Genomic DNA, 26,964 nt, shown 5'->3' with positions numbered 1-26,964 from the left:
AGCACCGTTAGCTCCTCCATGTTGTTAGCTAGCGATCTCACGTTACCCATGATGAGAGAGGGGACACTTAAATCTTATCTTCTCTGTAAGCCTCCGTTGTCTCAACCTTGCTCTTGGATTGCGCTGCTTTATTCCTCCCCTGCAGCCTCTGTGTGTCCTTCTCCAGGTCTCTTCTGGGATGTCTGTTGACTACTATATATATATATATATATATATATATATATATATATATACACACACACACACAACTGCCTACTCATTCCCACACTCCCCGAGACAAACTGGTCGAGGAGGAGGAACTGGACTCCTCATCTCACCCACGTGGTCCTACCAGGTCCTCCCCCTGGACCGATAGAGATATATTTCTCTCTATATATATAGATATACATCGCTCTATATATCTCTATATAAAAATATTTAGAGATATATATCTCCCTCTCTCTATATATATATATATATAGACATATAGACAGATGAATTCCTTAAATGCTCAATTAATTAATTAACTAATCGTTCAAATAATTCATCAATTAATTAACAGACTGACTGACTAAATTAATGTGAATTAATTGAGTAATACATTGAGTAGAAGATCTTCAAGCTCATGAGCAGGTCAGCATCTAAAGTAGAACATTACTGGTGATGTCAGTAGCCCCTTTTAGTTAGAAAATGTGGCACATTTGCAGCCAGGTAAAGGCTGCAATCTGCCGTCTTGTCCATGTGAAACGGAGGTGTAATATTCCTCCTTTTCAAAAAAGCCGCCACTGGGGTAGGCTAAACATGTGATGTGACGTGAAACACGAAGTTGGGCGTGAACAGTGACGAGTGATCTGGTTATTGACGATTCTCTCGGCTGTGATGGTTAGCATCTCCCGGATCTCAGCGGCTTTCCAGTTGCTCATCTTGACGTCTGCGGATGAAGTGATGAACTGACTGCTGTGATTAGCTGTTTCCTGCTTTTAAAACTCCCGGCTGTGGCTCGAACAACAGTGCACATCATCGACACCTCCGCCCATGTCACGCAATTGCCGGCACATCGACGACTTGGATTTACATAGCAATGGAGGTGGCAAAAAGTGTACCCTTCTAGGCGTCATATTGGCGGACCACAACAGACCCCCAATATACCGCGGTCTGTCTAAATTCGCGGACCTAGCCGCAAAAAGGACAGCCAAATTGGCGGGTTGCTGTCCAGTATAAAAACGCTTAGTGACTCCTGATAAACACCACCTACAACTATTTGTGTTTGTACAGTATATGGACCAGGCACTTAACTTGGACACACAAGTGCCCAAATCAGAATCACATTGAAGAAAGATGAAGGGCTGGTGCTTCAAAAAATGTCAGACTGCATGGCGGAGCAGGAGTGGGCCAAAATACCTGTCGCAGGTGCAGAAGTCTCATTGAGAGTTACAGAAATCATTTGATTGCAGCAATTGCCTCAAAAGGTTGTGCAACAAAATATTAAGTTAAGGATACCATCATTTTTGTCCAGGCCAGTTTCATTAGTTTGTTTTTTAAAATGATTCTGTTGAACCATAATTCAAAAGCAATGTCTGATTCTCATTAGTTAATTTTCAGTAATTTTTTATTTGTTATTACTTTTGTCAGTTTCAAGTTATTTCAGTGACCATTGTGGGTTTTTCTTTCTTCAACGATAGGGTACCAACAATTTTGTCCACGTGTGTAGGTGGGTGATGGGTGGTAAGCGGTTATTTATAGGGATTGTCAGGTTTATTCTGTGTTTCCCACATTCTACTGTGGTCAGCTCACAGTGAGATCATGATTTGAAATGAAAAGTCTACTTTCTTTTTAAAATATGTCTTACTAATAAGCAATAGTCTCAAGCAGTAGGCTAACACATGACTGCTAGGACCAGTACTTGAAGCATTTTCCTGGTGCAGCTAATGAGATGATGCCATTTCTTTTTGTATTGTATCTCTGCTAAGGAGCACATTCATGCACATAAAGCAAACCAACTTGATGGTCACATCAAGTCACATATTACATGAATAACAGTGGTCTGATTCAAGTTGCTATCACCATCAAGTTACACTCACCTGTCAGAGAGACTCTGCAGAAATAGTGGAAACATCAGGGCATGGTTCCGCTGTGAACTGACGCTTCAAGGCTGGAAGTTGATGCGTCCCTCTCCCAACTATAGAGCACAGAAATAGGCGACATCAGCACATTTGTAAAACGTCCAGTTCAAAGGCTATATGAATGAACGTCATAGAAATACCATTGGCTACAACATTGGCTCACAAAGACAATGCAAACTTTATTCACAGATGTATGTAATCTTTCCAGGACCTCTGAACAGTGGACTTGGCCTTTCACACGTGCAGCACACAATAATTAGTAGCAGTGCATTTGTGAACACTGCTGTGTGGATTAGATCCACAGTACGTGTAAATGCTGGCCTGCGTGTAAACAGTGATGATACATGTAAATATGTCTCATAAGGCAGTAGTCTGCTACTTTAGCTAGCTAGCTAGCTAATGTCAGCTACAAAGTGCTAACGTTAGTGTTGGGTGAATACAAACGACAGTAACATAAGGAGCTAACATTAAGTTGACTACATAATGCAGAGTAATTTCCCCAACAAAACAAACCAGCTCATTACCTGTCCAACAGAGACACAGCTACCATGGAGTCCGTCCTCAGCTCTTCGACTGCTTCAGTTGTCTCCATCGCTGAAAAGCCACTCCGATGTTGACTCTCATTTTACTTCTTGCGCTATCTAACTTATTTTTTTTGAGTTTTTTCGAGTTCAGTCTTTCTTTTCTTTCTTTGTTCAGCAGTGTGAGCTGCTGTAGGTACCGCTGGTGATGAGAAGTGTGGCTGTAGTTTCTCTGCCATAAACAGTCCGTCACAGCTCCAGCAGTGTGTTTTATAGACCCGGTCACGCGCAATGAGTGATGCGCGGAGTCAGCACAGGGTAGGCAGGGTGGTCAGGTAAGGGCAGATTGATTGACAGGTAGTCTGTCCATACAAAATTGACGGGCGGTGAAATTGATTGAATGAAGTTTTTACAGCCCTGTCGCTGCCAGAGACCATGGATCATTTCATATTTTGATTGCTGTCAGGATGTTAAGAAATGTTATCAAATATGATAAAAAATGCTTTTGAACATAATTACCTACCCAAGCTTTAAGTACTGCACTTAAGAACACTTTTGAGGGACATGAGTTTTTCCATATTTTTGTACTTTGTGTGACTACTCCACCACATTTCAGAGGTAACTATTATACATTTTTTTTCAGTTCACCATCTTGATACAAAATCAGAATCAACTTGGTCTGCTCAGCATTTTATACATGCCACACAGCATGACTGAATGTAAATTAATTAATGCAGTGCCCTTGCATTCATTATGTCTTTCCACTTATTTATTCAGGTTTTTGTTTTAATATTTTTAATAATTACCTGTCTGTGTGGGGTTTTAAAGACATGAAATATCTATTTTGGACTAATCCAGTGAATTAGATACCTGACAATTGAAGGTTTTTCATGACATTGATGCTTACTGATGTGACAACACTGATACAACCAGAGATATTAAAGAAATATGAAGGGATAGAGACCTCATTATACATCAAAATTTCTTATGGTTGAATAACTTTATCATCTCATTAAATACTTATATCATCATAATACCCACCTTTTATTATATTACTGCAAAATAACAGTGACTGTTTTGAGAATGACACAAATATTAATTTTCACAAAGTCTGCTGCCGCAGTTTTTATGATGGTAAATTGCATAATATACTCCAGAATGTTATGCAGAGTGAGAGAGGGTAGTGCTTGAAATCATTGTTCTTCCTCTGTTAACCATGGTAACCTGCAAGGATCACAGTCATCATTGCTTCACACAAAAAGGGCTTCAGAGGCAAGGATATTGCTGCTAGTAAGATTGCACCTAAATCTACCATTTATCGGATCATCAGGAACTTCAAGGAGAGAGGTTCAATTGTTGTAAAGAAGGCTTCAGGGCGCCCAAGAAAGTCCAGCAAGCGCCAGGACTGTCTCCTAAAGTTGATTCAACTGCAGGATCGGGGGACCACCAGTGCAGAACTTGCTCAGGAATGGCAGCAGGCGTTAGAGCATCTGCATGCACAGTGAGGCGAAGACTTTGTGAGAATGGCCTGGTGTCAAGAAGGGCAGCAAATAAGCCACTTTTCTCCAGAAAAAAACATCAGGGACAGACTAATATTCTGCAAAAGGTACAGGGATTGGACTGCTGAGGACTGGGGTAAAGTAATTTTCTCTGATGAATCCCTTTTCGGATTGTTTGGGGCATCCGGAAAAAAGCTTGTCTGGCGAAGAAAATGTGAGCGCTACCATCAGTCCTGTGTCATGCCAACAGTAAAGCATCCTGAGACCATTCATGTGTGGGGTTGCTTCTCAGCCAAGGGAGTGGGCTCACTCACAATTTTGCCTAAGAACACAGCCATGAATAAAGAATGGTACCAAAACATCCTTCAAGAGCAACTTCTCCCAACCATTCAAGAACAGTTTGGTGACGAACAATGCCTTTTCCAGCATGATGGAGCACCTTGCCATAAGGCAAAGGTGATAACTAAGTGGCTCGGGGAACAAAACATAGAAATTTTGGGTCCATTGCCAGGAAACTTCCCATACCTTAATCCCATTGGGCCTCATTCATGAACCGCTCTTACGAACAAATTTGTTCTTAAGTCCCACTTACGAAGATTTTACGAAGATTGTGGCATTCATGATTTTTTTCTTATCCAGGATTTATTCTTAGGAACAAATCCTACGAACACTCAGGAGTACTCTTACTCACATTTCCACGCTATGAAGCGTGGTTTGCCACTTCCCCCTCAGCCACAACACCGTGAGGATGTGCGTCCTGACTCAATGATGGGACCAGACTGCAGGCGCGCTGTTCATGTTCGAGCGCAATTAATTGCCCGCTTGTGAAGAAAATGCATTAATATTACAATTTCAGTCTAACAGTCTAATTCACTTTAAAAAAATAAACAAACAAAAAAACTTCACCTGCTGCGCTCCAACTGATTTATTTTTTGCTGTAGGCATTTTGTTGCTGTTTGCTCTCCACTACGGCATCAGTGTCTACACAGCCCTGCAGTTTCTTTTATGGGCATTAATGGGCAGTTACCTATGCTAATCCTATGTTAATTAGACTCACCTTGCACGTGCTCTCAATTTACGAGGAGGTGGCATTCATCAATGTAGGAACACAGCTGCGAACAATTCTGAGGCTTACGAACGCGTTGATGAATCTGACATAGGGTTTTCTTAAGGAACCTCTTAAGAACAACTTAAGAAAGAATCTAAGAAGATTCTTAAGAAGATATTGGTGAATGAGGCCCATTGAGAGCTTGTCGTCAATCCTCAAGAGGCGGGTGGACAAACAAAAACCCACAAATTCTGACAAACTCCAAGCATTGATTATGCAAGAATGGGCTGCCATCAGTCAGGATGTGGCCCAGAAGTTTCGACAGCATGCCAGGGTGAATTGCAGAGGTCTTGAAAAAGAAGGGTCAACACTTACAACATTGTCACCGTGTCGACAGTTACAATTTGTCTAGGGGAAAGAAGCTGTGAAACTTCTGCTGGTAAGTCAGAAAGTAATTGTAGATCCAGTGTTTATGCATTCTGTGAGGATGGTTAGGTGAAATATTTAATCTTGTCTAGATACCTTTTGTACAAATTCTTGTGAAACTGTTGAAGCTGAGTGGTTATTAGCCAGTTTCGGCCAACTCAGCTGTGGTAAATAGGCTTGATGCAGGGCGGCGCTAACCCTGCATGAGGTAAATCTAGCACATATGGGCTAATCACTATAGCGTCAGCCTCAGTGTCAGGACAGCCGAACGAAGACTGCGGGAGTCCAAGTAACTAACTGTCCACCACCCATCACAGCCATGAGTCCTACCCAATCCCAGCCTGGACATCAAACCTGAGAAGATTTCAACCTGAAATCCCTCTCTCCCCAACTGTTCTTTCCTCACTACCATCCACAGAACAATTCTCTCTAATGTCCACTGAGGAAGCCTCCTCCACTCTGTTATCCTCCCTCTCCTCCTCTTTAGACACTCTCTGTCCCCTCACCTCCTGACCAGCATGATCATCATCCCACTCAAACGTCCTCTTTCTCTTCAACCTATCTTCTGCGTTTGACACAGTCAACCACCAAATCCTCCTCTCCACTCTGGCTGAACCTGGCATCGCTGACTCTGCTCTAACCTGGTTCACATCATACCTGACAAATCACACTTTTCAGGTCATATGGAATGGCTCCTTGTCCAAACCCTGCTTTCTGGAAACTGGTGTCCCTCAAGGCTCAGTACTAGGACCACTTCTGTTTTAACTATACACTAGATCACTAGGCTCTGCAATCACATCACATGGATTCTCTTAGCACTGTAATGCAGACAACACCCAACTGTTCCTCTCTTTTCCCCATCCTCCGACACCCACGTTGCAATGCGCATCTTGGAATGTCTGGCAAACATCTCCACTTGGACAACTGCCCACAACCTCAAGCTCAACCTTAGTAAAACTGAACTCCTCTTCATCCTGGGGAAACACTGCCCTCGTATGGACCTGTCAGTCACTGTAGAGGACGTCACAGTATTGCCTTCATCGACTGCGAGGAACCTGGGTGTAATCTTCGACGACAGACTATCCTGCACCCCCAACATCACTGCTGTGGCCCAATCCTGCAGATTTGCTCTCTACAACATCCGCAGGATCCGGTCTTTCCTCTCTCTTGGACTCCCAGCCTCTGCGACTAAACAATGCAGCGTATCCAGAACACTGCAGAATGTTGCGCGCCTTGTTTTCAATCTACCCAAATTCTCCCATGTGACCCCCCTCCTCCGTGACCTCCACTGGCTTCCTCTTGCAGTCGGATCCGATTCAAGACGATGGTGCTGGCCTTCAATGTCATCAACGGAACTGCACCCATCTACCTCCAAACACTGGTCAGACCGCATGCCCCAGCGCGAGCACTTCGCTCCACTACATCAGCTGGCTGGCTGGTATCGCTGAGAGCAAACAAAGGTCACTCAGTGAAGTCAAGACTCTTCTTTGTTCTGGTGCCTCAGTGGTGGCATTAACTCCCGACCAATGTCAGGACAGGAGAGTCACTCGCCATCTTCCGCAAAAGACTCAAGACTCACTTGTTCAGATTTCACCTCGCAGACCAACTAGCATGACTTCCTCCCACCCCCCAATTTTTTAAAATATATATATATATATATATATATATATATATATATATATATATATATATATATACATATATATATACATATATATATATATAATATATATATGTATGTATGTTGTTACCCTTAGCACTTAAAGCATAGCAAGTTATGTACTCAAGGTATCCTTGATAAATACCAGCTAGATTTAGATTTAGATTTAGATTTAGATTTAGGGCATTTGGCAGACCCTTTATCCAAAGTGACTTATAATGAGTACATTTGTCACAAGAAAGAAACCATAACATATCACCGTCGATAAAGCGGAAAAGAAAAAATAGAAACATTTTTCAAGCCCTCATCTGAGCAAAGTAGCTGCTATTTATCAAGGATACCTCAAATAAGTTCTATGATTTAAGTGCTAAGGGTAAGAACATACAAGTGCATATACTTTTTATCTCTTTGGGGCGGGGGTTGGAGAGGGAGTCACGCTATGCGGGGTCTGAACAAGTGAGTCTTGAGTCTTTTGCAGAAGATGGCGAGTGACTCTGCTGTCCTGACATTGGTCGGGAGTTCATTCCACCACTAGGGCGCCAGAACAGAGAAGAGTCGCGACTTCGCTGAGTGGCCTTTGTTTGCTCTTAGCGATGGCGGTACCAGCCGGCCAGCTGATGTAGTAGAGCGAAGTGCTCGCGCAGGGGCGTGTGGTCTGACCAGTGTTTGGAGGTAGCTACTAGGGCTGGGCGATATCTCGAATATACTCGATGTATTGCGGCTTGTTCTCTGTGGGATGTAGAAAATGACTATATCGTAAATATTCGAGTATACATTCAATTGTCACGCAGCTGCTTTTAGTCGCGGGCACTGAACTACAGGTTTCTCTCACTCTTTCTCATCTCTCCGCACAGAGAGATAAAACAAGCGCACCTAGTTACTTACATCACATTCTGTCGTGCGTGCAACGTCATACACCCGGCAGCATATAGCAGCAGAGATCTCAGGTAACATCAGCAGCAGGTGCTATGACAAATGGCGGTGGTTTGGGTACAAGAGGGAGGACGTTGAACAAATAACCGGAATATTTAAGTATGCCGCAAAAGCGTCGCCACAAAAGGTGGTAGTACAACGAACTTATATCACCATTTGAGAACCCGCCCGCTACAAAACGACGAGTGCTTGAAACTCTGCGCGAGCTCACCTCCAGCCAGTGCCATATCGAAGAAAGTGCCGAAGCAACCAGCACTGACGCAGTTGAGTCTGGCGTTCCTTTTACCAGAACAACACCATACGACAAAAATAGTCAAAAACAGAAGTAGATCACGTCCGCAGTAACCCACCACATAGCGAAAGACATGGCCCCAGTGAGTGTGGTTGAAAAGCCTGGATTCAGAAAGCTCATCAACACACTTGACCCAAGATATAAAATACCTAGTTGCGAATATTTTGCAGAGAAAGCTCTACCTGAGTTGCACATTAAAGTGAGAGAAGAGCTGGGCAATACATTTCATACAGAAGAAACCAAAACTAAAGCTGTGAACTTTTCATTTTCACCATTTGATTTCCTATTATGCAGCTCATTTTTATTTTACTGTTTATTTACTGTTTACCGTCATATTAGTTACATCATGCATTAAAGGCACTTTATTTGTTTTGAAAATCCATGATGTTTGTGCCACTGCTTAATAACTATTTAATAAATACAGTTTTGATAAATTTGTTTAGTTGTGATTTCATCCTTTTGACATGAATGTTTAAAATCAGCATATATTAATGCAGTATGAACAAGAATGTTTTAATGTAGACACGTAGAATCATCATTCTGGCATGATTGTATGTATCAAAGTGTTAATTCAAGGCTAAGGCAAAATATTGAGATATATATCGGGTATCGTGACATGGCCTAAAAATATTGGGATATTAGTCAAAAGCCAGCCCTAGTAGCTACTATGCTCAGACGAGGGCTTGAAAATTTTTTCTATTTTTTCATTCTTACTTTATCAACAGTGATATGTTGTGGTTTCTTTCTTGTGACAAAGTTGTTTTGGACAAAAGCGTCTGCTAAATGCCCTAAATGTAAATGTAAACACTGCAAATATTGACTCTTTGCATAAACTTAATGTAATTGTCAATAAAAGCCTTTGACACTTATGAAATGCTTGTAATTATACTTCAGTATACCATTGTAACATCTGACAAAAAGATCTATAAACACTGAAGCAGCAAACTTTGTGTAAACCAGTGCTTGTGTCATGCTCAAAACTTCTGGCCACGGCTATACTGTACTGTGCGGCAGGTAAGCTCCTGGACACTGGGGGCGCTGTCATACTGTATTCATAGGTTCCTACTGGAAAAACACGAGTAAAATGAGCGCTTCCGCGTAGCCAGTATATCAACAAAAGACTCTGTAGCTCACATATTGAAGTAGTTATGCATTTCAGTTAGCACGGCGACGTGTATAGTACGGTCAGCCTTGTTTTTAGGAAAATATACGTCTCTTCGACTAAGAGGCCGTGTGTTGACGATGTCGACTGCCATGGACTTCCATTCTCAGATTGCCTCCATCATGGAGGTCCTGGCTAACGCGGCCGTGGCAGAAATTTGCAAAGTTGTGGACGACGGATACGCGGTGGTTCATCTGGAAATGTCCCGGAGCCAGAAGGAGAATGAGTTCCTGCGGAGGAAAATCAAACTGCTCGAGCTGCAAATCGCAAGGTACCGAGTGGAAAGAGTGAAGGGAGCGGAGGGCTCCACCAGCAGCCGCTTCCCCGGGGTCCGCCTCCTCAACCGGCAGAACAGGGACCCGCTGGCCGGTATGTAGCCACGACGCCTATTATGGTAGACAGCACAAACTCCGGTCACAAACATGTTCAAAATGTATGGTACGTATACTGCTCTCAACATGAAAAAATGCCTTCATAAAATTCAACATCAATTTCAGAAATAATCCTCCCAGTCGTGATATCAGTCCTCTGAATAGTCCCTATGAAAACTGTCACAGTGTGATCTGTGGATAAGCCACAGTATTACTACAGTATTATATTATATTAAATTATATATACTTTACTGTAGATTAATTTTGGTGGAATATTGGAAATTATATCAGAAAAAGTTTCTGTTACAAAAATCTTTAGACCCCTGCATGATCCTTTGGAGACACATCGAGCTGACGCTGGTATCACTGTTACTGATAGTTCTCCCTGTGTTGTTAATAAAAAGGCATAGCAGACACACTCATTGTTCTCACCATGTTCAACCATTACTGGAAGCAACCAGTCACAGACTTAAAGTTGTGCTGATCAAATTTTTATATTGAAAATATTTAAACGACTGTCTGAAATGTATCCCTTTTTATCCTGACTGGCCAACAGGAAGTTCTTTGTCTCTGCCAATTTTACTTAATCAACTAAAATACTGAGATCAAATATGGAATACCACACGGATCAATTCTGGATCCTGTTTAGTTTTCTCTGTGTGGTGATTCTGTCATCCTTATTTTCTGTATACATCTCTGACAACACAGAGGCTTGATATAACACCTCTTAAAACAAATACAGCCACTCACTGGCTCCCCCAACACCAAATTTGCCTCAAAAAGTATTGCTGCGGTGTCATTTTTAATAACAGTTTTAGGAGCAACATACAACAACAATATCCAAATTACAGCTGCTACTTTTTGATAAAGGTAAAATGTCTGACAAATGGTACAAAAGTAAAATTCTGCAGCTTGTCCCACCAACCAGCTGTGCCACTTTGTTGTTTTTTTCATACATAGGTAACTCAAACTAAGGGCTGTAATAAAGTGCCGATCACTGGAAGTAGACTGAAGTGGGGAAAAAAAGTGTTGCAGACTCTGGCTTTGTATGCAAAGCAACACGGTGTTGATCTTGAAGAAGGCCTGAGGGCCAAAATGACATCAGATTAAAAAGTAAACTGCATATGGAGGCAGAGTGTGCAACACTTTTTTTTCCACTTTTTACTTTCTTTACATTTTTTTAAGCCTATATACAGATACATTGAGTTTAGTTGGAATAATCAGTGGCTAATGAATCTCCTTCCGATCTTCCACAAGGCCCGTCTCTGCAGGGCAGGACCAGGTTTCTGAACCGTGGTCCAGGGGCTCACCAGTCTGTGCAGAAGACCCAGCCCATTAACCTGGACCAGGACCCTGATCAGGAGGTCGTCACCACCACCAAAACTGAGGTAGATATCCCAGATGAGCACCAACACCAGAAAACATCTTCATATAGGTTCCTATGTGCAGGATTCGAAAATGTCTTTGCATTGCATCCACTCAATACTACCACTAAAAGTCTTCGTTTAATTTGTGTTTGCAACTTTCATGGAAGATGTGGTATATGACCCTTCTTTAAAGCAACATGACTGACTTTTGTACTTTCAAATAACAGCAGCTAAATCATATTGATGGTACAGTGTCTTGTAACAGAGTGAATGGTGTCTCTGTCACTTGTTTCTGGTCTATGTCACTTCAGTGAGAGGGTAGGATCGCAGCGTTACATAGAAGTAACAATGAACAGGACACCATGGTTATGATGTAATGAGTTTTGTTTGTAGTTAGCACCTACATTATGTCTGACAAAATGTTACACACCTGGGATTAATGTTTACCACAGTGGTGTTACACACAGAAACTGTGGGGGGCGCCAAATTGCACAAAATTACAATTTCTACATAATGTTACTTTAATGCACTCATGTCCAATCTGAATTCAAACCTGAATCTAATGCACATGGGTCTCATGTCAGAGCAGGTTACGGAAATAACTAGCAACAATACAGATAATTGATGTATGGAGCAAAACAAGACATTTTTAAGACACTCCATGGACTTGGAGAAAGTATGACAGAGATTTTCCAACAATTTTATGGACTAAATATATAGTATAGTTTAGTGAGTGGCAGTTAGCGTTTACGCTGTCCCCTATAGTTTTGGAGCTGACTTTGATTGTGAGCGTTTCTTGACCTTCAGTTGATTGATTAAAAACCACGTATCAAAAGATCAATCAATACTTACAATTATCCTTCAACAGTCACTAGTTACTGTCATTGGATATAATTAGTTGTAGCCCAAATGTTATTAATAAAGCAGCATCAGTTTTAGTTTTTGAAGCTGGAGTCATGCTTCTAATTTACAGGGTTATAGTGTTACCATATGCCAACTATGTTTACCAGCTCCTTAGCTACGCCAGAACTATGATTGTTTTTTGATGGGAGTAGAGATAGTGACAGAGATAGACAAGTTGAAGAAAGAGTCAGTAGGGTCTTCCTGTCACCAACACACATTTAACAATAAAGTCATCTCCACTGCAAATCTCCTGCTCCCTGCAATCCACACTGTTTGTTAGTGCTTGAAACAACATAGAACGACAACAACTGCCAGCAGTAGGCTGTCAGACCAGATTAATCACATGTAACCCCGGGCACGCCATTTGCACAAGCCACCAGTGACTGGTAGAGTTGCTTCAGACACCAGCCAAAAGACAATGGTAATCTTGAGTGGCTGGTGAAATTTGAACATTCTCTTGCCATTTGGCTGAGAATAAACTCTTAATTTTGCTCCCTGAATCACTCCTAAATTGTTGCACTCCAAGATTTTTATAAAAGGGTTCCTTTACATTTACTTCAGGACTTACCATCTATATTAGAGTTTCTTATGGGAAACCTGGGCAGTTTCTGCTTGACATCAGGGAAGCCACTGACTGTTAACCATGTTGGCTTAGTTTGTGGAGAAATATTTTGTCATTTATTGAGAGGAAATTCGTAGATAAAGTTCTTCAGACTGCAAAGACATCTAGTGTGACAATGACCACTAGTATCACTGTAGGTGTCATTGTATTGAGTGAATTAATTATCAGTTTATATCACTAGGTGAAATAAACATATTTTGCCCATGGTAACACAATGACTGGGTTTTTTAGAGAGATCAAATTTTTTCCCCTAACAAAGCAAAATGGTCTCGACTTGACTGTGTGCTTACTTACCCATTTTGCTCTGGGATCTTCGCCGGTGTGTGTGGGTGTGTGTGTTGCTGCTGTGTGTAAATTTACTTGATAGACATGCCCTGAAGATGATGATTATAGGTATATGTGACAAATAAATGGTCAAACTGCAGGAATTCATTTTTCGAAAAAAGACACTGCTGTTGAGTTTTTCAAGCACCACAAGCCGATCTCCATTATATTCAAGAAAGGGCAGACGTCTCTATAGCTGCTATCTCCAAAACTCAGCCACGCCCGGAGGCTGTGGCAAAGGATATTGCCAGCTTCTAGTTTTTATTGTTATACTGAGGTGGAAAATGTTATTTTTTTTACCTCACTGTGATATCATTACTGACACACTGTCCAGCTGTTATATTCCAGACAAGAGAGGTGAATAGAGTTTATAAATATACTCTCAGTGTTTGTATGTTATTACATGCCTTCTGTGAGATAACAGACATTTTTTTGTATTTTAAAAAGAAGTTCATACCCTGTAGTTTATCCACACCTGAGGATAAGAAGGGCTAGGATGTATTGAGCAGAGATGGATGATTTTGACATTCCACAGCTCTAGTAAGATTAGTTGTGCTAAAAAACTTGTAGACTTTAACCCTTAAGGAACGTGTGTTTCAATCATGTTGGAGTCTTCTGAAACTGTAAACAATGTCCGCACAGCAACTCTTTGGTCTACTCTGCATGGCTCTGTCCAGCTTATGTCATCAAGTGCGACAAGCCATGCTTGTTGTTGTTGTTGTTCTTCTCTGTGTTTTGTTGTTGGATCGCAAACCAACTTTCAAGGTGCAAACAGCCACCTGCTATATCAGAGTTGGTTCATTCTGCTGTATTTAGTTATTATTAAGTCTATAACAATCAAGCTGCACACGCTCTTAGGAAGTATTGTGCAATAATGATTTGCAAGGCATATTTCATTGCTTTGTTGGCTTCTGTTATTGTGGAAAACAATAACCTATTTCATGTTTGCTACATTGATATTACTGTATATCAAAATATATGATAATATGTTATAAGAACCGATGTGGCATGTTTTAACATCTGTTATCCTTTTATCATTGTTTAGCTTTTAGTATAAAACTATAAGTAGCATCTTTATTCTTGTGATATTAATAAATATTATTGTAGACACATTATTGTTCTCATAATAGTTACAAAAAACATTTTTTAATTAGTTTGTCCTCTCAGTCAGCAGAGCCAGAGGAGGAGGGGGAGCTCCTGATAGTCAAGGTGGAGGGAGCAATGGAGACCGGAACCACCAACCATGACGTGCCAGTAGACGCCTGCAACAGCAGCAGAGGTGATGCAGACACTGCCACATCCCTCCCCACCGCCTCAAAGGACACCAGTGACAGCCGGCCAGCCCGACGCCTCAGCGAAACGGAGGTCAGTGGATCTGACATCGTCACCTTTGTTGTCGGCAGGACAGCTGAAACTGACACTACTCCCAGTTCCCAGCTGGAGCTAACAGGAAGTGATGTCAGAGCAGGGAACAGTGAGCAACTGAACTCAGACACTGACATGAGGCCATGCAGGGACGCTATGCCAGCTTCCGGCAATGATATTATGGATGCCATAAAAGATAATGAGGCTGTGTTAGACACCTCCAAGTCCTCCATTTCAGAGGTGATAGTCATTGATGGAGGGGGGTCATCAGACAAGGAGGGGGAGGAGTGTGAGTGGTCAGATGTAGACCACACAAAGAGAGAAGCAGGCAGAGGGAGACACACACATGCAACAACTACATCACCCATGATTCAGTGTACTGGGCTGGAATCAGCAGGACCTAGGTCAGTGCAGGCAGGGTCTGTTCTCCCTTGTGACACTCCAGGAACATCCAGTGGTGGAGCTACCTTTAGTATCAACTCCTCCAGCAATGCACACAGGGTGGCTCTGCACCGCCCCATGAGTCATCTCAACCACAGCCACTACAAACCCTTCTCCAGCAGCTTCCACATGGCTTTCTACCACGCCGTCACCATGGAGCGTCCATACGGCTGCACCAGCTGCACTAAGCGCTTCTTCCTGGAGTCGGACCTGCAGAAGCACATGGCCAGGCACACCAGGGAGAAGCCCTACACCTGCCTGCTGTGTGGCAAGAGCTTTGTGTGCCAGAGCCAGCTGGACATCCACCGCAATGTGCACACTGGAGAGAGGCCCTTCAGCTGCTCCATCTGCAGCAGGCGCTTCTCCCATCCCAGCAACCTCAAGAGGCACCAGAAGATCCAGCATTGAAGACACAGACCAGACCTCCCACAACACTGCTACACCAAAGTCTTACAGCCAGAGTTTAGTTATCCCTGAAGAGTACTAGACAAGGCTTTTTTACACCGTACCAACAGTTTCACTTTTTAATCCTGACACTTTTTTTTTTACGACTTTTCAGAGTACTTCATATTTTATTTGGAACAGGACGAGATGGAAGAAATGCAGAGCAGACAAAAAAGAAAATGCAGTCATCAGAATCAAATGTGATGTTCCAAAATATCAGTAGGGCTTCTGCCCTATGACATGTCTGCATGATTCTCAAGTTTGTGTGTCATCATAAAACATTCATCATTTTATTTGAAATATAGGAAATTCAAATCTAGTCAAGGGATGGTGGACACGAACAATAGAAATTACTATACAGTGCATTACAGAATGAAAATACAATCAATGGCTATTGCAGAAAAATATAGACCATAAATCATTTTAAAATTGGAACCTGAATTCATGTGAATCTTTTCCAGTGCAGTATGAATTATAATTCCACACGGTATAATTATTTCAGTAAATCACACAAAGTATAGAATGTAATCCTTTGATGAGAATACACATATACACACATACTTGTACTTCTGTACTTGTGAGGACCCTCATTGACATAATGCATTCCCTAACACTTACCCTAAACTTAACCATCATAATTAAATGTCTAACTCCTATCCCTAACTTAAACCCAGCCGTAGTAATTTTGTTAACAAAAATGTCCAAGAAATGTTTATCAATGACACACTTTATTTATAATTTGGCAAAAAGGAAAACACAATGCAGTAAACTGACTGAGAGATGACCTGTGGCTAAAGAATAAGTAGTAAGAATACAAACAACCTGAAGAGACCATTCAAGTTGTACCACCCGGCTTTTAATGCCATGGTGAGTTGGCAGATTTAATTTAAGTCCTAATGTGAACTAAGCATATATATTTGCTAACTAAGTCAGCCAGTCTGTCAGTGTTACTGGGCTGTGTAAACTTGAGGCAAATGTGCCTGAAAACCATGTTGACTCAGCCCGGCTGGTTTTTAGTTTGTGGTAACAAAATAATGAATGAATGAATGAGCCTGTCTTCAGGCTAACGTTGGATGGGTTAATGTGTTTGCCAAAGTCAATTCACTAGCTTCAAACTTGTGAGTGAAAAATGCAGAACTACAATTATCACAAGTAAACATTTTGGTTGGACAAATAAATTGTTTTATCATATGGTAGCAGTGTGACAAGATCTCATGCCACGAGAGAGCAATATTAAAATGTGGTGAAAAGCTGTCTTGTGATATCAGTACATAACAGACTAATGCAGCCAGCATGAAAGAGTCTGAGGTTTAACTCCAAATTAGCATAGAAGATGCCCCCTCCACTTTTAAATTGTTTGTGTGGCAGCACTTTGGTACCTGGTGGAAACAATAAACAGCGACAGAGTGACAGACAAGACATGAACAATATGTAAGCACTGTAAGAAATGAGTGCCGTACACCGCAGCTAACACGAGCACTATGCATAAACACCCACCGAACCACCACAGCTCTCTACTGCAATCAACCACACCTGGGAAGAAAACACTGAAAGGCCAGACAATGCTGACAAATGCCTGGGAAATGGTAAATGTTGTAATGCAGACTCGCCCACTTTTTGAGTCCCATACAGGGACAAACATAGCTGGAGTTTTTACAAACAGCTGTCGCTGACTGGCAGCTTAAAAGGCCAAACCATGGCATTGCTATTGGGACTGACAATGTGAATTACAGCCTAGAATATCTTAAGCTGGGCAGTGTGACTCGTGAGAAATCATACAGGAGAGAAGACAGTCGGTTGAGTTTATGGCATAACCTTTTACAGTGCTTACATACTGTTTGTGTCTTTTACTGCATATGATAATTAATACTCTGTCAGAAAGAAAAACTGAAGTGACATTCATCACATGATGGATACTAGTTAAAACATTTCTGAATGGACCTGCATTGTTTTACATTTTGTGACTTTCGATCTAATAAAAGACTATTTTTCCAGTCATATATTTCATCATTGAAGTTTTCTTAAAAACAGTTAAAATATTGTCTTCGTCTCGTTCTCATGAACCCAATATTGTGTATCGTCTTGTCTTGTGAGATGAGTGTTCACTTACGTATTTAGCTCTCAGTGTGGATTTGCAGTAACTTTTGAGTATAAGTATTGGTTCTTGGATGACACAGCAATTTTTTGGGAAGATACTGTATTTGTGTATGATTTCAAAGCTCAGAGGCCAAGTAGGAATATTGATTGTTTTACCACTAGTGTGATTTTAGTGGTAGTATTAAGTACAACCTACACAACATGATCTAACTGGCATTTTTGGAAAAACCTGACGCTGCTGATAATGCAGAGGCGTATTAGCCTAATTAGTTAAGAAGTTTAAAGAGGAAAACATTTTCATTAAAAGTTGACTAAAATCGTTAAAAATAGACTAACAGTATAAAGGGTAAAATTACTAAAATGTGACTAAATCTAATTAGAATTTTCATCTAAAAACTAAAGACCAAATCTAAAATGGCTGCCAAAATTAACACTGAAACCCAAGCAAAACCTAATTTCTAACCTGTCTCTTAAAACCAAGTCTTCACCTTTAAATCAACCTGCCTAATCAGAAAAAACACCATATCGGTTGACCTCTAGCAGTTGGAGTAGTTATTACAGCTGCAAAGGAGGAAGTGAGGAGAAGTAGAATAAAAAGTGAGAAGGTCAGTACAAGGAGGAGGTCAGGGATGAATGTTTGGGTTAAACAAGCACAGGACTTTCAGGGAACCGCTGTTTGTGTCCAGTGTGAAACCAGAAGTCAACGGTGAGTTATTTTAACTTACTATCATAGTGAAGTTATGTCACACAAGTAACCAACCGTGACGTAGTTATATTGACCCAAACCAAAATGTTTTCCTAACCCTAACAAAAGTACAAGGGTACGTCGAATGTCCAGTCTGCCTGTTTCTGGTACACTGCAACAGACATGTCATCTCTGGAACGGGGATATATGTTGTTTTCAGTCATTTCGATATGAGGGTGTGTTGTCAAACGGCCTTCTGAAGTGACTGGCCAAAATGTCCTCACTTTCCAGTAATGTCCTCATTCTGTCTTTAGAACATGATCCTCACTATGTAGCAAGAACAAGTGTGTACACACACACACATACACACATATATATTCATTACATTCATTATTCAATAATCCCTTACTAACCCTTCTAGAGCCATGAGATTAATTTGACCAGCTGTTATTCTCCTTTTATTTCACATTTCATTCATTCATGCCAGCTGCATCAATGAATTTATGTATTTCCAACACGTTCCGTACGGCATATGAGCAAATAAGTCTAACTTTAACATCTCATCATTCTATTCTTGTGCACTGTCAGACTTATCATTTACTTTTCTATATAATTGATGAGATTGATGAAATGTATTCAGACGTTCACTGTGAGAAGAGGGGCAAGTGTCCCATTATTAAGGTTTTTTAACAAGATTTAAAGTCCATTCTGACAATGTGACTAAATCTGCTGGCTCAAAAATCTACATACAACTTGTATAACTTAAATGATAATTTCTGGTGATTATAGAACATTGTGTGAATGAAATGTTCTGTGTAGCATGGCCTCTTAAAGGATAACTACCGTTTTTTACAATCTGGACCTTATTTCCAGCAAAATATATGGTCATGTACTCACCCAGATAACTTTGGTGTCATTCGGCGTCGTTCGGACGAAATTAGATCCAGTGTAGCGCCGATATATCCATATAATGCGAGTAACGGGGCATCAACACACAGCCTCTATAACGCATTATCTACCACGAAACTAGTTCATTTCACCAATATTTTGTTACGATATGCTAGTGCTATTCCCCTCTGAGTCCGGGCTCGTCTGTTGTCAACATCCGGGGTCTGTAGGTTGCCCTACTACCTCTGACCTGGAAGATGTCGTCTCTGAGCTGCGCGCGCACCCGGGACAGCCCAGCTTGTTTACCTGTAGCTGCTACTGCTAGTTTGACCCCGGATGTTGATAACGGACGGGCCCGGACTCAGAGGGGTATAGCACTAGCATATCGTAACAAAATATTGGTGAAATGAACTAGTTTCGTGGCAGATAATGCGTTATAGAGGCTGTGTGTTGATGCCCCGTTACTCCCATTATATGGATATATCGGCGCTACGCTGGATCTAATTTCGTCCGAACGACTTCAAATGACACCAAAGTTATCTGGGTGAGTAAATGACCATATAGTTTGCTAGAAATAAGGTCCAGGTTGTAAAAAACGGTAGTTATCCTTTAACCTCTCCTGAGTGATTCTGATTGATTACAGCTGGTTACTTTTCTGGGCCCATTTTAATAGGGCTTGTTTGATACACCCATTAGACTCAGCCACTAACACTACAATGAGAAAGTCTAAAGAGCTCAGCATTGATCTGAAAGTGCACATCATTCATTTGAACAAGTCAGGAAAGTCACCTGGAGCCATTTCAAAGCAGTTACAGGTTCCAAGATCAACTGTACAAACAACTGTTTGTAAGTATAAAACTCATGGCACAGTTGTGTCACTGCCACCATCAGCAAGAAAACACAAACTATCAGCTGCTGCTGAGAGAAAACTGGTCAGGATGGTCAAGAGTCAACCAAAAACCACCAAAAAACAAGTCTGCAATGAATTAGAAGCTGCTGGAGGACAGGTGTCAGTGTCCACAGGCAGGTGTGTTTTACATCAACATGAGCTGAGAGGCTGCTGTGGAAGACGGAAGCTCTTGATCCAGACGCAGCACCTTAAAGCTCGTCTGAAGTTTGCTGATGATCACATGGACAAAGAAAAAACCTTCTGGAGGAAAACTCTGTGGTCACATGAAACTAAAACTGAGTTGTTTGACCACAATGAGCAGCAATATGTCTGGATGAGTTGGGTGTTCCAACAGGACAATGAACCCAAAAATCACATCAAAAGTGGTAAAGGTATGGCTAAATCAGGCTAGAATTGAGAATTTGGGATGGTCTTCCCAAAGTCCTGATTTGAACCCCATCAAGAACGTGTGGACTGTGAAGAAACAAGTCTGTGCCAGGAAGCCAACAAATTTAGTTCAACTTCACCAATTCTGTCAAGAGGAGTGATTAACAATTCAGCCAGAGGACTACCAGAAGCTTGTGGATGGAGATCAAAAGCACCTAACTGAGGTGAAAGTGGTCAAGGGTGATTTAACCAAATATTAAAATTACTGTATGTATATTTTTATAGATTTGGTCACATTTTCAGAAGACCTTTGATAAATTAATTATTGAACCAAACTTCATGAATGTTTTTGTGACAAAGTAGTATGTGCTCCACTCATTCCATCACAGAAAAATGAGAGCTGTAGAAATCATTGGAACTGAAGACTTCCATGATATATGTTCTTTACAAGTGGATGTAAACTTTTAACACATACTGTATGTATGAGTGACCAGAAGCCACCACTCTAACATGTAGTTCAAGTCAGCAGTCTCAGAAAATAGGATGTAGAGAAATGTTTTCTTTTCAGTTCCTTCCGTGATGTCATTAAATTGGGATATACTCTACCAGTCAAAAGTTCGGACACACATTTAGAAGAATATAAAATATAAAACATATTCTGGTTTGTTCAACACTTTTTTGTTTACTACATAATTCCATATGTGTTCCTTCATAGTTTGGATGTCTTCAGTATTGATCTACAATGTAGAAAATAATACCAATAAAGCAAAACCATTGAATGAGAAGGTGTGTCCAAACTTTTGACTGGTAGTGTATTTTGTGAAATTAGCAGTCAGATCTCTCGTGTACCTGTGTGTTTAAACACGCACACACATATACTGTATAACCACACAAAGACAGTTTATTTTAATGAATGCCTCAGTGGACTGAGAATATTAGAATCAGAAGTGTTTATTAATAGATTTCTATTTTCCATTCAGTTCTTAAAGAGTTTAATGAGTCAGATGAGTTTTCTCAACCTATCATTACATTTTGTTTTCCAAGAAGAATTCCTGTTTCTCTTTTGGTCATATTAACCAAGGCTGACAACAACTGGGATGATATTGTATACTACATTAATGGATAAATACAGTATGTGAGCAGTTGGAGCATGCTCTCGCTATTTGCATTCTGCAGCAAACAGGCTTCAAATCTGTGGTTAAGTTTCTATACATGTTGTTAAAGCACCATTATTGTTGACTGTTTTAACACTTTAGACCTTCTGTCAGTCACATGTTACTGCATGGTTAACCATTGAAATTTATCCTTTTAATCAGCTAGTTCACCAAAGAGGAGAGGTGAATGTAAGCAGAAATTTGTACTCATGTATTCATACAGTGTGGTGTAAATATGGCAATAAATTTTAAAAAAAGAGTTTCACTGTGTCATTTCATGTGTTATTTACTGTTTTAGTCACAGTGAATGCAGTTCTCCACTGCAGTTGAAAAGATTTACTCAAAGTGAATAACTGATCTTCATTAAGTGACAATATCTACCTAATTAATTAGTAGTCCCAAGTAGTAATTATCACTGTCAGAGCTTTTTGGGTTCTTTGTGTCAGCTAAACGCCTCCCTCCTCTTTCCAGGGCCAGGGATATCTGACCAACACGAGCAGCCCTCAGAGCAAGGAGGAACAGATGGATGAAGTGCAAGGTATCAGTCTGTTTTTCTGTCACATTGTTTCCTGTGTCATGTGCAACTGCACTAAGCAATGTCATACACTCACTCTGTGACGGTGCTCTATTTTGACAGTCATCAACAAACTACAATGAACATCCACGTTTACCTCCTTAGCTGTTCTGTGATGTTGCATAGCAAAACACAGAAAGGAGGCAAAACGGATAAAACAATTGAACATTCTTATTGTCAACATATCCCAGTAACTAACCAAGTCAAACCAACAATGTGTCAGTGTCTGTGGCTCTTGGTTCCAAGCCCATTTTTCCTTACTGATGATGTAAAAACACCTCACAAATATGTATATAGTTTCATTCTTGTAAAGTAATTTCCTGAAACAGCTGTTCGCTGTAGTTTTTAACAAATGTTACTCAAACAGGAGGACATTGCATTTATTGGGTAATATTTTCAGCAGTAGATGCATTTTTTCTTAAAGATTTTAATGTTTAAAAACTATTCCCTGTACAATAAGAGCAAATGTAACTGGAGTCAAATTCCTTTTTGTGTACACATACTTGGCAATAAAGCTGATTCTGATTCTGAGATTAATCCACATCTGGTGCTCCAGTGAGAGTTTCCAGCAGCTAGACAATGTATGTGGGATTGAGTCAAAATACACTACAGTGTGTGTTTATGTGTTCATGGTAATGAAGGGACATGTCACCCAGTGCAACAGTGTGGCTCACTGATGCGTTTTTAATAGTTTTGGACAACAATAAAGAACAATGAAGCACGGAGGGAAAAGAAACATCAGGTTTAGATACAACACTTAAAGGATACAATCCGTGCAGCTCTGGCTCTGCATATTAGATTTGTTGACACACCGGGCCAACGGTCGGTTGATGTCGGTGAGCATAGAAAAAGATAGTGAAAGTCCTTGGATTCTGTTACTGTAGTGTCTGTGATTTCATCCATTCATTTTTTTTGCCTTACCTCTTCCCCAGTGTCATTTGTAGCTTTTTATCAGACCTGTTCTTGTTAGAAGTAGCTGCTGCTTTATCATAACAACTGTTTGTATATCTGCAGTCCTCAGTCTTAAGGTCGAGCAGCTTACTTCTGGTTTAGCCCTCCACTAACTTTAATTGAAATAAAACACTGGTACAGCTCGTCCAGACTTTTCAAATGTTATCCTACCAAATGACTTAATTTCGGATAGTGAAACAAGTCATTTTGCTGTGATTGGGATGGTCAGAAACATTTATCCAGTGTTTAATAGCCGTTTCTTTCACAGTGTAAGCTAATGGGAAAAAGTCTTTGGGCCAGTGTGCATCTTGTGGCGTTGTAATTACATGCTAACGGCACTATACCGAATTGGCTTCAAAGCCCAGCACACTTCCAGGGGTGTTGGGCTGTAGTCTTTGTGTTGTGCTCAGGTGTAGCTTTTTGGCCAAGACAAAGGCAAAGTGAGGCGACGCAACAGTCAGCCTTCATTGCAAGTACTTCTTTGATTTTGGTTTGGTGTGTCTGGACCCTCACAGTTTAAATTGGAGGTCATCATTTCCATAAATGTTTTCCAAAATGTCATTGTTATGTGGCAATACAGGCAATAGCAGGATATTACCAAATTAAAATAATCTGCTCAAAATGTCTGTGTTTTTTGAGAGTTTGTAGAATGATTTATGACACCAATTCTCATAAATGCTTTCTAGAATCTTCTCACAATTTTCAATACCACAAAAAAAAAATCTTTTTCTGTTTTCTTTGCTTCAGGCTCATCAGGTGACACCTCAGAGAAACACAGTTCTTCCCAAACGCTGCTGGAATGGCAGGAGAGCAGGCAGACTGAAGATATGGAGCGGCCATCTTGTTCCACATTCACATCTGAAACCGTGGCAGGAAACTCATCATTTCACCAAATAAGGACCAACCATGCTTCTGGTTTCTCCGGTGTTTCTGAAAGGCCTCAGTGCAAAATGGATCAGGCAAACCCTGCATCCAAGCTCAACGTCATTGTCATCAACTCACTTCCACATGCAGCGGAGGTCAGCTGCGGTGGGGCGGTGTCCTCTGGACAAGGTGGAGATGGAGGAGCTGAGGAAGAGACACCTCTCACAGGTCAGAGCAGCAGCAGTGTGAATTCGCATTATCAGCCGCTGCTGTGTATTCAGATCAATGAGCCACCTGGTGATGTGATGTTTGAAAGTGATGCCGCCTACCGTCATCACATTTCTACCTTTAACAACCAACCTGTTACCATGGGGACAGTGGACTCCCAGCAGCAGCAAACCCAGCATTCCTGGTCTGGGATCAGGCCGATGGACAACGTAAACTTCTCCAGTCAGAGTCACCTTTATGGATCATCTAGCAGTCAGAACCAGGAGTCTGTGTCAGCACAGCCCCAGCAGCAGCCGCTCTGCCTACCCTACGCCTGCACCTTCTGTTCACGACGCTACGCCCACCAATGCCAGCTGCGCATCCACGAGCGTGTCCACACAGGGGAGAAGCCATACCAGTGTGTCCAGTGCGGGAAGAGCTTCGGCCAAGTCTGCAGCCTCAAGCGCCATCAGATGGTCCACACAGGCGAGAGGCCGTTCCCCTGCCCCCACTGTGGGAAGCAGTTCTCCACCTCCACCAACCTGAAGGTCCACCAGAGCGTCCACACTGGGGAGAAGAGGTTCCATTGCTCCAAGTGTGGCAAGAACTTCTCCTTCCTCAGCAACCTCATCAGGCATCAGGCACTGCACACCACCAAGTAGAGCAAGTGACACAGAGACAGGTCTGTATGTACTGGAGGGAAGAAATAAACATGAACATCTTCCAGCCAGTCAAGGCTACTTTATGACTGTTAAAACAGGTGTTCATATTATTGTGTCCAGCCCCTGTGGATAGATGAGATGTGTGCCCTCCATTCCAACAGCATTTGGTCCATCATGTCCTTAAAAGATTTACATTTAGTGTCACTTTGTTCTTGTTTTTTTGGATTCACTTTGTAAAATGTTTTACATGTGTCTTCCATCTTCCTGTAATTACTGAGTCAGGGTTTGTTTTGAAAAGATTTGATTAAAAAAAAAGAGTAATGATGTACTGTGTTGTTTCTAGAGAAATAAGAAATTAGAGCTGATTGTGGTAGCATAGCACTTGTAGCCATTTCATGAAATGCAAAGAGAACATCTCTGTCATCATAGGTGCACGTCAAGGTAACAGCTCTCTTTACTTTGAGGTTAAATAAATTTAATTTGCTCATCTAGCTGCTTTGAGACACAAAAATTTTGATCCGTTGAACAGACTGTTTGCACAAGCAGCTGAGAAGAGAGGTGATGACACCCAGTGAATTCATCATATAGAGGATCATTTCACCCAGAGATCAAATTAAAGGGACATTGGGAAGAACAACTGTGAATAAATTACTGTTGCATGAAAGGGAAAAGGAAACTGTTAAAATAATTGACAAATGGGTGTTCTATGATGATAATCTGCAAAGTAACATGGAAAACATGAAATGCAAAGTAGAAATGCTCAAATTTAATGCTTAAAATTCCAGTGTGTAGAATTCAGGGGCACAAATGGAACATGATGTTCATTCTTGTGTTTTCATCAGTATATATTCATCTAAAACTAAGAATCTTGTTTCTGTTACATTGGAATGAGCCCTTTATATCTTCAGAGGGAGTGGAGTCTGCCCATAAAGGACAAGATACATTTTGTCCAGTTGAAGGAAGCTGTGAACTGCTGCTGGTGAGTACGTAGAAATTGTAGATTCAGTGTTTAGGCATTCTGTGAGGAAAGTTAGTTGAAATATTTAATCTTGTCTAGATACTTTTTGTGTCAATTGTTGTGAAACCATTGAAGCTAAGTAGCTATCAGTGAGTTTCTGCCAAGTCAGGTGTGTTGAATAAGCTTGATTGCAGGGCGTAGCTAAGTCTGCATGAGGTAAGTCTAGCACATATGGGCTAGTCACTACAGCGTCAGCTGCAGCGTCAGGACAGCCGAACAAGGACATAGGGAGTCTCTCTGCGGGACTCTATCGAGGAAGTCCAAATAACTCACTGTCCATCACCCATCACAGCCATGAGTCCCTGCCAATCCCAGTCAGGACATCAAACTGGAGAAGATTTCACTGGAGACCCACTCGAGGCTGTAACCCAGCCAATCTCTGTTACCCAACATTCTCCACCGGTACTGAACTTGAAGTACTACGGGGGCTAAGGAACTGCCAATCTGCAGTCAAGAAGGCGGACACCATTTCAGCCTATGCCTCCCTTCAGCTGCCCTCTCAGCTACCTACTCATTCTCACACTCCCCGAGACAAACCGGTCGAGGAGGAGGAACACGACTCCTCATCTCACCCACGTGGTCCTACCAGGCCCTTACCCTCGACCACCTACCCAGATCTGCAGCTCAACATCAGCTCAACTGCAACATCTATGATGAGATGGACGCTAGGGATGGGCGATGTCTCAGTAACTGGTATCTGACGATGTCTGTAGTGAAATATCGTGATGGACGATACTATCGTCTGCGGGGGGGGGGGGGGGGGGATTGCTTGAAAGCAGCGCACTTTTTTTTTTTTATTAAAAAAAGTCTGCATGAGGTAAGTCTAGCACATATGGGCTAGTCACTACAGCGCCAGCTGCAGCGTCAGGACAGCCGAACAAGGACATAGGGAGTCTCTCTGCGGGACTCTATCGAGGAAGTCCAAATAACTCACTGTCCATCACCCATCACAGCCATGAGTCCCTGCCAATCCCAGTCAGGACATCAAACTGGAGAAGATTTCACTGGAGACCCACTCGAGGCTGTAACCCAGCCAATCTCTGTTACCCAACATTCTCCACCGGTACTGAACTTGAAGTACTACGGGGGCTAAGGAACTGCCAATCTG

At 41.5% G+C, this 26,964-nt stretch overlaps 1 protein-coding gene across 1 annotated transcript; it reads left to right on the top strand.

The window, feature by feature from the left end:
- The first annotated feature begins 9,573 nt into the window (after window positions 1–9,573).
- LOC311264208 (uncharacterized protein) lies at window positions 9,574–25,163 on the top strand. The gene is made up of 5 exons (XM_084364892.1): window positions 9,574–10,012; window positions 11,272–11,402; window positions 14,398–14,595; window positions 22,052–22,118; window positions 23,853–25,163. The coding sequence occupies exons 1-5, from the start codon at window positions 9,724–9,726 to the stop codon at window positions 24,836–24,838; spliced, it is 1,671 nt and encodes a 556-aa protein (XP_084221018.1). The 5' UTR covers window positions 9,574–9,723; the 3' UTR covers window positions 24,839–25,163.
- The last annotated feature ends 1,801 nt before the right edge of the window (window positions 25,164–26,964 follow it).

Source organism: Pagrus pagrus (genome assembly GCF_965226575.1).
Source record: "Pagrus pagrus genome assembly, chromosome: 2".
In the NCBI taxonomy this organism is placed as follows: Eukaryota; Metazoa; Chordata; class Actinopteri; order Spariformes; family Sparidae; genus Pagrus; species Pagrus pagrus.
Note: the sequence above shows the minus strand (reverse complement) of the source record. Positions and strands in the feature narration are given on the sequence as shown.